This window comes from Geotrypetes seraphini, chromosome 19, assembly GCF_902459505.1.
Source record: "Geotrypetes seraphini chromosome 19, aGeoSer1.1, whole genome shotgun sequence".
NCBI classification, from domain to species: domain Eukaryota; kingdom Metazoa; phylum Chordata; class Amphibia; order Gymnophiona; family Dermophiidae; genus Geotrypetes; species Geotrypetes seraphini.
Genome location: NC_047102.1, coordinates 37,089,577 through 37,101,753, shown reverse-complemented (window position 1 = coordinate 37,101,753; position 12,177 = coordinate 37,089,577). Strand labels below are relative to the sequence as shown.

Below are 12,177 nucleotides of genomic sequence, written 5' to 3'. Positions count from 1 at the left end.
CAACTGTAAAAAGGTACCGGGGCGGCTTCGGGCTGGAGGCAGACGGCGTCACCTACTGCCAACGTCGGGTGCAGGTGGCTTCGGGCGGGCCCATTTGCAATCAGAAGCCGCCTGCAGTGAAGGAGCCCGCCCGAATCCAACCACACCCGAAACCGCCCATACACAGCCCACAGAGAGAAGCCGCCCAAAACAAAGGAGCCTGTCCGAAGCCACGAGCACCAGAAGCAGCCCGCCCGAAGCCCTTAGTCAGAAGCCTTCCACAGTGAAGTAGCCCACCCAAAGCCGCCCGCGCCCGAAGCTGAAGCAGCCCGCCCGCAGCTCACAATCAGAAGCTGCCCGCAGCTGAAGCCGCCAGCAGATGAAACAGCCCACCTGGAGCACACAGTCAGAAGCTGACTGTAGGGAAGTAGCCGGCACGAAGCCGCCTGCACCCAAAGTTGCCAGTAGCCGTAGCTGCCTGCTCGCAGCAAACAGTCAGAATCCACCCGCATCCGATGCCGCCAGCAGCTGAACAGCCTGCCTGCAGTCCACAGTCAGAAGCCGCCCACCTGCAGCTCTAAGCCGTCCCGGTACCTTTTTAAAGTTCTGGAGGTCTCCTGCTGGATGGCTGTCTTTGAAAGCAGAACAGCGCGAAGCAGAAGTGCGACCATTGCAATTACTGCCTTCTCATCAAAAACTAACATCAGCCAATCAATGAGCGACACGAGACCAGGCAGTAAGTGCAAAGGTCGCGCTTCTGCTTCGCGCTGCTCTGCTTCCAAAGACAGCCATCCAGCAGGAGAGCACCAAAACTTTAAAAAGGTACCAGGACAGCTTCGGGCTGCGGGCGGGCGTCTTCGGCTGCTGGGGACTTCGGGTGCGGGGGGCTTCAGGCGGGCTCCTTCGCTGCGGGCGGCTTCTGACTGTGGGCTGCAGGCGGGATGTTCGGCTGCTGGTGGCTTCGGGTGTGGGTAGATTCTGACTGTGGGTTGCGAGCGGGCAGCTTCGGCTACTGGCAACATCGGGTGCAGGCAGCTTCGTGCCGGCTACTTCCCTGCAGTCGGCTTCTGACTGTGTGCTCCAGGTGGGCTGCTTCATCTGCTGGCGGCGTCAGGGGCGTGCAGCTTCTGACTGTGGGCTGCGGGCGGGCTGCTTCTGGTGCAGGTGGCTTCGGACAGGCTCCTTTGTTTTGGGTGGCTTCTGTCTGTGGACTGTGTATGGGCGGCTTCGGGTGTGGTCGGATTTAAGTGAGTCCTTCGTTGCGGGCGGAGGGTGGGCTAGTTCGACAGTTAGTGGCTTCGGGAGCAGGTGGGTGACATCACTGCGGACAGTCTTTGACTGTGGGTTGCGGACATGTGCGTCTTATAGATTGAAAAACACGGCAATAGCATCAAAGCAGCATGTAGTTTATATAAAAAACATTGCATACATGAAGCATAAAGTATATTCATACATAAAACAACATTTAAAAAAGCCAAGTATAAAAACCCAGCAAGAGAAGGAAAAGGCATAAGGCATATGCATATATAGATAACCATAAAAATACATAATGATGTCAAAGGAGCATATAGTGCATATGAAAACCTAGCAAAGAAAAGGAAAAGGCATATGCATGAGCATATATAGAGAAGCATCAAAATACATAAGGTCAAAGGAGCATATAGTGCATATGAAAACCCAGAATAGAAAAGGAAAAGGCATATGGCATGAGCATATGTAGACAAGCATCAAAATACATAATGTCAAAGGAGCATATAGTGCATATAAAAACCTAGCAAAGAAAAGGAAAAGCATGAGCATATATAGAGAAGCATCAAAATACATAAGGTCAAAGGAGCATATATGAAAATTCAGAATAGAAAAGGAAAAGGCATATGGCATGAGCATATGTAGACAAGCATCAAAATACATAATGTCAAAGGAGCATATAGTGCATATAAAAACCTAGCAAAGAAAAGGAAAAGGCATATGCATGAGCATATGTAGACAAGCATCAAAATACATAATGTCAAAGGAGCATATAGTGCATATAAAAACCTAGCAAAGAAAAGGAAAAGGCATATGCATGAGCATATATAGAGAAGCATCAAAATACATAAGGTCAAAGGAGCATATAGTGCATATGAAAATTCAGAATAGAAAAGGAAAAGGCATATGGCATGAGCATATGTAGACAAGCATCAAAATACATAATGTCAAAGGAGCATATAGTGCATATAAAAACCTAGCAAAGAAAAGGAAAAGGCATATGCATGAGCATATGTAGACAAGCATCAAAATACATAATGTCAAAGGAGCATATAGTGCATATAAAAACCTAGCAAAGAAAAGGAAAAGGCATATGCATGAGCATATATAGAGAAGCATCAAAATACATAAGGTCAAAGGAGCATATAGTGCATATGAAAATTCAGAATAGAAAAGGAAAAGGCATATGGCATGAGCATATGTAGATAAGCATCAAAATACATAAGGTCAAAGGAGCATATAGTGCATATAAAAACCTAGCAAAGAAAAGGAAAATGCATAAGGCATGTGCATATATAGACAAGCAATAAAAATACATTCTGTATTTTTCGCTCCATAAGATGCACTTTTTCCACCCCCAAAGAGGGGGTAGAAAAGTGGGGGCATCTTATGGAGCGAATACTCTTTCCCCTCCCTCCCTCCCGGTACCTTTTTAAAGGTGTGATGCTCTCCTTCTGGACGTCCTTCTTTGGAAGCAGAGTGGCACGACGCAGAAGCGCAACCTTTGCGCTTCCTGCCTGGTCTCGCGTCGCACAGTGATTGGCTGATTTCAGTTCTCGATGAGAAGACAGTAAGCGCAAAGGTCGTGCTCCTACTTCGCGCCACTCTGTTTCCAAAGATAGCAATCTAGTAGGAGAGCACCACAACTGTAAAAAGGTACCGGGGCGGCTTCGGGCTGGAGGCAGACGGCGTCACCTGCTGCCAACGTCGGGTGCAGGTGGCTTCGGGCGGGCCCATTTGCAATCAGAAGCCGCCTGCAGTGAAGGAGCCCGCCCGAATCCAACCACACCCGAAGCCGCCCATACACAGCTCACAGAGAGAAGCCGCCCAAAACAAAGGAGCCTGTCCGAAGACGCGAGCACCAGAAGCAGCCCGCCCGCAGCCCTTAGTCAGAAGCCTTCCACAGTGAAGTAGCCCACCCAAAGCTGCCCGCGCCCGAAGCTGAAGCAGCCCGCCCGCAGCCCACAATCAGAAGCTGCCCGCAGCTGAAGCCGCCAGCAGATGAAACAGCCCACCTGGAGCACACAGTCAGAAGCTGACTGCAGGGAAGTAGCCGGCACGAAGCCGCCTGCACCCAAAGTTGCCAGTAGCCGTAGCTGCTTGCTCGCAGCAAACAGTCAGAATCCACCCGCATCCGATGCCGCCAGCAGCTGAACAGCCTGCCTGCAGTCCACAGTCAGAAGCCGCCCACAGCGAAGTAGCCCGCCTGAAGCTGCCTGCATCCGAAGTCCCCAGCAGCCGAAGATGCCCACCCGCAGCTCTAAGCCATCCCGGTACCTTTTTAAAGTTCTGGAGCTCTCCTGCTGGATGGCTGTCTTTGAAAGCAGAACAGCGCGAAGCAGAAGTGCGACCATTGCAATTACTGCCTTCTCATCAAAAACTAACATCAGCCAATCAATCAATGAGCGACACGAGACCAGGCAGTAAGTGCAAAGGTCGCGCTTCTGCTTCGCGCTGCTCTGCTTCCAAAGACAGCCATCCAGCAGGAGAGCACCACAACTTTAAAAAGGTACCGGGACGGCTTCGAGCTGCGGGCGGGCGGCTTCGGTTGTTGGGGACTTCGGGTGCGGGCGGCTTCAGGCGGGCTCCTTCGCTACAGGCGGCTTCTGACTGTGGGCTGCAGGCGCGCTGTTAAGCTGCTGGCGGCTTCGGGTGCGGGTGGATTCTGACTGTCGGCTGCGAGCGGGCAGCTACGGCTACTGGCAATTTTGGGTGCAGGCGGCTTCGTGCCGGCTACTTCCTTGCAGTCGGCTTCTGACTGTGTGCTCCAGGTGGGCTGTTTCATCTGCTGGCGGCGGCGGGTGCGGGTAGCTTGACTGTGGACCTCGGGCGGGCTGCTTCGGCTTCGGGTGGCTTTGGGCGGGCTATTTCGTTGTGGAAGGCTTCTGACTATGGGCTGCGGGCAGGCTGCTTTAGGTGCAGGCAGCTTCGGACAGGCTCCTTTGTTTCGGGTGACATCTGTCTGTGGGCTGTGTACGGGCGGGTTCCGGTGTGGTCGGATTCAGGCGGGCTCCTTCGCTGCGGGCGGCTTCTGACTGTAGGCTGCATGTGGGCTACTTCGGCTGACGGCAGCTTCTGGTGCCGGCGGCTTTGGGTGGTCTGCTTTGGCTTCAGGTGTGGGCGGCTTCCAACTGTGAGCTATGGGCGGGCGGCTTCTGCTTCAGGCGGAATCCTTCAGGTGCGGGCGGTTTATGACTGTGGGCTTCGGGCAGGTGGCTTCTGTTTCGGATGCGAGCGGCTTCGGACGGGCAGATTCTGACTGCGGGCTGCAGGCGGGCGGTTTTGGCTTAGGGTGTGGGTGGCTTCGACCGGGCTCCTTTGGCATCGGGTGAGGGCGGCTTCTGACTATGGTCTGCGGGCGGGCTACTTCGATTGCTGGCGGCTTTGGGTGTGGGTGGGGACTTCAGGCGGGCGAGCACGGCGACTTTTGACTGTGGGTTGCGAATGGGTGCGTCTTATAGATCTAAAAACACGGTAATAACATCAAAGGTGCATGTAGTTTATATAAAAACCATTACATACATGAAGCATAAGTTGTATTCATACATCAAACAACATTTAAAAGTCCAAGTATAAAAACCCAGCAAGAGAAGGAAAAGGCATAAGGCATGTGCATATATAGACAAGCATCAAAATACATAAAAACCTCAAAAGAGGCAGACTTGCACGGTCTGTGTCTGAATATGGCCGTTTAGGGGAGGATGGCCTGGAGAGGCCTTCAATGGCTGTGAGGGTGTAGATGGGCTGGAGTAGGTTTTCACGGAGATTTCAGCAGTTGGAACCCAAGCACAGCACCGGGTAGAGCTTTGGATTCTTGCCCAGAAATAGCTAATAAGAAAAAATTTAAAAAAAATTTAAATTGAATCAGGTTGGGCAGACTGGATGGACCATTCGGGTCTTTATCTGCCGTCATCTATTATGTAACTATGAAGATATAGTATATATAAAAACCCAGCAAAGAGTGGAAACAGGTATATGGCATGAGCATATATAGACAAGCATGAAAATACATAATAACCTCAAAGGAGGATTTAGTGCATATAAAAACCCAGCAAGAAAAGGAAAAGGCATAAGGCATTTGCATATATACACAAGCATCAAAATACATAATAACCTCAAAGGAAGATGCAGTGCATATAAAAACCTAGCAAGAGAAGGAAAAGGCAAAATGCATTTGCATTTATAGATAAGCATCAAAATACATAATGTCAAAGGAGCATATATAGTGCATATAAAATCCCAGCAAAGAGAAGGAAAACACACAGGGCATGTGCATATATAGACAAGCATCAAAGTATATAATAATCTCAAAAGAGCAAACTTGCCCGGTCTGTCTGTATATGGCAGTTTGGTGTAGATGGGCTGGAGTAGGTTTTGATGGAGATTTCGGCACTTGGAACTCAAGCACAGCACCGGGTAGAGCTTTGGATTCTTGCCCAGAAATAGCTAAGAAGAAAAAAATTAAATTGAATCAGGTTGGGCAGACTGGATGGACCATTTGGGTTTTTATCTGCCGTCATCTACTATGTCACTATGAGGATGTAGTATATATAAAAATCCAGCAAAGAAAAGGAAAATGCATATGGCATGTGCATATATAAACAAGCATCACAATATATAATAACCTCAAAAGAGGCAAACTTGCCCAGTCTGTCTGTATATGGCCGTTTGGGGGAGGATAGGCTGGAGAGGGCTTCAATGGCTGGGAGGGTGTAGATGGGCTGGTGTAGGTTTTGATGGATATTTCGGCACTTGGAACCCAAGCACAGTACCGGGTAGAGCTTTGGATTCTTGCCTAGAAATAGCTAAGAAGAAAAAAATTTAAAAAAATTTAAATTGAATTAGGTTGGGCAGACTGGTCTTTATCTGCCGTCATCTACTATGTTACTATGAAGATGTAGTATATATAAAAACCCAGCAAAGAGCAGGAAAAGGCATAAGGTATGTGCATATATAGACAAGCATCAAAATATATAATGTCAAAGGAGCATATAATGCATATAAAATCCCAGCAAAGAGAATGAAAAGGCATAAGGTATGTGCATATATAGACAAGCATCAAAATACATAATAACCTCAAAGGAGGATGTAGTGCATATAAAAAACACTAGATACATGAAGCATAAGGTATATCCATACATTGCACAGCATAAAAATGCAAGTCTGAAAAACCAGTGAGAGGGCAAAGGAAGCCTGGAAAAGCATCATGGGAAGGGGTCAAACTGCACGTCCTTAACAATCTGAGCTCGGACCGATCCTAATGCCTTTCCCTCCCTTTGCCGAGACTAAAAGCGGCACCGCCCTCAGGGCAAAAGTCTCGGCATAGGGAGGGTTAAAACATTAGGAAGATCCGTCAGGTCCGCTTTTTACCCCTTGCCAGCCTAGAAACACCATAGGAGCAATATGGAAAAGCAAGAAGCATAAAGCATTTCTATGGATAGAAATACAGGGAGAAAAAAAGGCTATGCGAGCTGTATAAAAAAAAAAAAAAAAAGCAAACAAACTAGTAAAACACACAGGGATTTCCGGTACGGGACAACGCGTTAAAAAAAACCGAAATTATAAAACAAAATGTGAATGAATACTTAAACACACTATGAAGGAACCCAGAAAGTTAATAAAAATAAAAAAAAAGACAAGCGTAAAACTGTTTGACTTTTGACTGGAAAACTGAACAAAACCGCGAAAGACAAAGGCGCGCGCCGCACAAAATTACAGTTTTTAGGGGCTCCGACGGGGGGTTTTGTTGGGGAACTCCCCCCCCTCCAGTTTACTTAATAGACATCGCGCCGGCGTTATGGGGAGTTGGGGGGGTTGTAACCCTCCACATTTTACTGTAAACTTCACTTTTTCCCTAAAAAACAGGGAAAAAGTTAAGTTTTCAGTAAAATGTGGGGGGGTTACAACCCCCACAACGCGGCGCGATGTCTATTAAGTAAACTGGCGGGGTTCCTCCCCCCCCCCCCCACCGTCGGAGCCCTAAAAACAGTAATTTAGAGCCGCGCGCGCCTCCGCTCAATTGTCTGGGCGCGTCTTTGTCCCGGTGAACTTTTAACCCAGAAAATTAATAATAATAAAAAAGAGAAGCGTAAAACTGTTTAACTTTGACTGGAAAACTGAACAAAACCGAACCGGAAAAAAAAATACTTAAACGTACCATGAAGGAACCCAGAAAGTTATTAATAATAATAATAATAAAAAGAGAAGCGTAAAACTGTTTGACTTTGACTGGAAAACTGAATAAAACTGTACCTGAAAGTGTCGAGTCGAAAAAAGAAACCCCAAAATGGCACAACTGTGGAACACACTTAATGAGACGCGCCAGGGGGGGGGGCAGGAAAAGACCCACGAAATAGGGAATATAAAAAGGCAAACGTCGAGAAAAAGACCCGCGGGCGAGAAAGCTGGGGTTGCACGGCGGAGGGAGGGGGGGGGCATGAAGAGAGGCCATACCTGAGACATGCAAAAGTCACAGAACATCAGCGAAGCCGCGAACAGAGCTTTCGCCCGAGCGCTCGAGCAGCAACGCGCAAACTCCTGACTAAAAGCGAAGTGGCGCGAGCCCGGCTTTTTTAACCTTGTGCTCGAGGTCAAGCGGTCACGTGACGTTTCGAGAAAAGACGTTTCGAGAAAAGGCGTTTCGCGAAAAGGCGCCAAAACTGCAATCGAGAAAAACAAGCCCGGACAAGAAACTAAATAGAAGAGAAAATTCTAGAACCTACCCTAATCTGAAAAGAAAGAAAGGAAGGCCTAAAAAACCCCGAGGGTCACCAGCCTGAGTATTAACGGAGTTGAGGTGAGAGTTGGGATGTACTAAATGCAGGGTGCAGGTGACGTGGGTAAGAAAGCCCTGCACGAGCTCAATGAAAAACATACCCAATGCTGTGCTATACTGAACATCCCTTATAGAAAAAAAAAATCATGAAGGAGCCGGTGGGAGGAATATAAGGGACATATTATGAGAGACAAAAATGGGCAAGAACAGAAAAATAAAAAAATTTGGAATTGCGGCTTCATATAAGAAACATAGGCCAGGGTTTTAAGGCCTACATTTCTGATGACAATTGTGGCTATGAAGGCGCTTTATGATGACTAATGCCACTTCCGGTGATAGCCTCTGGCGATAGCCATGCCTGCAGTGGCATTACGCGTCCTACAGCGCCTTTCTAGATGGGAGAATGGCAGCCATTTTGAAGGCACCCTTTGGCGCCTCCTTTTTTTTTAAAGTCAGTTCTTAATTGGTTTTAATTGAGGCTGTCAATTACTCTGCTGTTTCTCACCAATTAAAACAATTAAGTTAGGCGGTGGTAGGATGTCTATGGCCGCCTAATGTAGAGTGCCATTACTAGAATCGGGGCCTATCTCCTATGCTGTGAAGAGCACCCGTCCCAGAATGCCCTTTATAGGATACCTTTCAGCGCTGATATTTTCTTGGTGCTGAATTTTCAGTGCCATTTACTGAATCCGGCTCAATTTGTCCAAAATTATCCATTTAGAAGGGGGATGGGATTCACAGAGATAGGCCCTGATTCTAGTAATGGCGGCCATAGACATCCTACCACCATCTAACAGTTAGGCCCATATGCTGCTTACTCTTGCGTCTTCATTATTTTAATGCAATGCTATTGCTTTAGGATGTTATGGAAAAAAGAATAATGCAGATAGCTTGGACAGTTTTAGTTTTTGTGGACTTGAATCTGTTGGGTTCATGTTACTATTTTATCTTCTCTGTAGGTTAGACAAAGCAGTATTTCCTAAAATATGGGAGAATCCTCAGCATGCAGCACAAATATTAGCAGTGGTCCTACAATTTCAATTCCACTGCTGCATTTCATTTTCAACCGAAATGATCTTGAAAATGCTACTTAATCATGTCTTTTTCTCTGAGCTAATGCTGGAAAAGTGCATTATATTCTCTTTAGAGTCAGGCTTTCATTTTAGTTGAGTAAATCATGAGCCATTAAAGATGGATGCAATTCTTAGTATCGACTAAAAGCTTGACTGCCTGATCGTCCAGCACCTGCCCCGTTAGGTTGTCTAGAAAAACCTATAGTTGGAAAAACTGTGTGAATTGAAATTTTTCCCATGAATTTCATTGTGCGTGATCAGAAAATAATTTTTAAAAAATATTTGTAAAGCCCATTCTGGGGTCGCTCAAAGCCACTGAATACATAAAATCTAGCGGTATTTTATTAAATGAACCTTCCATGTCTGCTCTTTATTGTGGAAAATAACAGAAATGTAACTTACTTTGCTAATACCTAAACACACGCATTTTGGCAAACAACAGTTTCGTTGTGGCAAGCAGGTACACCGAAGCATGTCAGTGGGAGACTTGGTTGGACCTGAACCACATTTCCTGTTTCACGCTCTTGGCATTACCAATGAATGGTTGGCAAAGCCAGTGGACAGTGTGGTCTGAAGATCCAAACTTCCGTACCACTGAACAGTTTGTCAATACCATGAAGGTGGTTAATGACACAGCCGAGCGAGGTGTTCAACTGATAACCGATTCTGCCAGTGGCATCACCACAGACCCAGTTCAGCATGAGGCCTTGTTGCAAGGAATTAAACAGCATCACGGGCCTTATCGTATTTCAAGAAGATATTGAGGACTGCCTGTCAATCATTCCAGGGCGCGAGTTACAGAGCCACGCCATGATAGGCGGTTGAAATGTAGGCCCAGAAAACCCAGGTCTACATTTCAGCCGCTAGACCGCAGCAGCTGAGTGTGGTAGGGGGATTCCCCAAAGCCGCAGTTCTGTAGGGCACCGGTTACAAAATCGCAGATTTTGGAAGTCCCTACTGTTCAGCTGATGGGGGAGCGGCCACGGCAGGGAACCCCCGAACCCCACCACAAGTCAGCCGGCTGGAGAAATTCCCATTTCCTCCTGGTGACTAGCGGTGAGGTGGGACAGGAATCTTCTCTGCCCTGTCCTAGCCGGCTCTGCATCTCCCCTCCTGCTTCCTGGACCCTGGATCTGTCACAGGCCTCCGTAAGCCCTTGGTCCGTGGTCCAGTGGTGAGCTGGGGCAGAAGTAATCCTCTTACGCTTCTGTCTTGGTACTGAAAAGGCTGCTGCAAGTTTTCACCCTTAGAGAGCTTACAATGAGTTTTCACACTGCTTTATCGTCTATTATTTAGAAAATATGGTTTTAATTTGCAGTTTCCTATCTTTTTTGCTTTTAGGTATGAATACAAGTAGAAGTGAAACGAGTAAAGATCACTCACTAAAGTCCTCTAGGAGAAGCATGCCGTGCTTAGCCCAGAGCCAAACGCATCCTCAGAACCTGAACAAACACTCTTCGTGGCTTCAACCCAATCGGATCTCACCGCAGCCCCTCAGTGCAGAATCACCTGAAATACATGCAGAACAGGAACGAGGTAGAGTGATTTTTAACCATACAAAAAGCTTCGTTTGTACAGTTAACTAATGGGCATTAAGCCCTTAATGTGTGGTTAACGCATACCAACAGGTTACCACAGAAATGCGTTAAAGCATTTTGCAATATTTTTCCTGTTGGCATGCATTAACACACATATTACTGATTCTGAAAATTATTCTTTGGAGGGGGCATGCCCAAGTTAGAAAATGGGCATTATTCTTGGCTTATAGACTCTCTCTTGTAGGTCTCCACCATCAGCTGCCTTTGTATAGATAGATAGAGAGGAGCCAACTTTTCAAAATTATTGGGGGGGGGGGTGCTAAACCTAATTGAAATTACCTCTCCCTGGACACAGTCAAGGAGTTTGTTCAATATTAGGGGTGGGGGGTGCTCAAGCACTCACAGCACCCGCAGACTTGGCTTCTATAGATAGCTAGATCAATAGATATTTGTATAGATATAGATAGAGAGATATGAAAGATATATATATATATTGGGTTTAGCACCCCCCCCCCCCCCCAATAATTTTGAAAAGTTGGCTCCTCTCTATCTATCTATACAAAGGCAGCTGATGGTGGAGACCTACAAGAGAGAATATATATATTTTAATTTACACAGTGATGTAGTAAGTGGGGGACGACAGACTGCCCTGGGCGCCGTCTTGGTGTGGCGCCAGCACCTTTCCTCCTCTCCGTCCCCTGCTCCTTCCCACTCCTCCCCCGCCTCACGCACGCCTTCAATTCACCCCCCACAATACTTCTAGCTCTTCGCCGGCATGAGCAGCAGCTCCAACCTTCTTATCGTGCCAGCCTCGTCACTCCCCTCTGACGTCACTTCCGGGTCCCATGACTAGGAAGTGACATCAGAAGGAGAGCCGATGCTGGCACAGGCAACGAGTTAGAGATGCTGCTTGCACCAGGGAAGCATGTGCGGCGGGGTGGAGAAGAGGGCGACAGGAGACCCCACCACCCCGGGTACCTCCCACCCTCCCTATGCCACTGTATATATATATATATATATATATATATATATATATATATGCTTGGTTTTCTGTAAGTGTTTGCACTGGAAGTTGGTTTTGCCTTCCTTACAACCCCCACCCCGAAGGAAGCAGTAGATGAAACATGGACGTGTTTGGATTTTTTATAATACGTGTCTCATTTTTATATGTAAAATTTGGACAAAATGTAAAAATTTTAGTCTATGGACACGTTAACGGTTAGCGCATAGCACACCTTAGTAAAAGAAGGGGTTAGTGATCTATGAGCTGTCAGTCCCTCAATGTATTAATCTTTCAAAGAAGTGAGATACAGACTTGCTATGTACAGAATTTTGTTTCATTTTGTTTCATTTTGTTTCATTTTGTTTCATTTTGTTGCCAATCTTATAGAAGTTTCATAATAGCTTTGATTGATGGATTTCATTTCTTCCGTAATCTGGCCTGAACTGCCCCTCGAGAACATTAACGATCGAATTAATTAAGTGTGTGTGGTTAATTTTTAATTAGGAAACATCAAGGAGGAATGTTTTAACAAATAATGTTTTACTGTGGATAGGAACAGTA

General features: G+C 46.7%; 1 protein-coding gene across 1 annotated transcript in view; it reads left to right on the top strand.

Annotated features, from left to right (window-relative positions):
- Window positions 1-12,177, top strand: part of LOC117352221 (nitric oxide synthase-interacting protein-like) — a 69,229-nt gene that overhangs the window by 39,465 nt on the left and 17,587 nt on the right. The window contains exon 4 of the mRNA XM_033928506.1: window positions 10,417-10,611. Coding sequence (XP_033784397.1) covers window positions 10,594-10,611 — 18 coding nt within the window. The 5' untranslated portion in view covers window positions 10,417-10,593. The remainder of the gene's footprint in view (window positions 1-10,416; window positions 10,612-12,177) is intronic.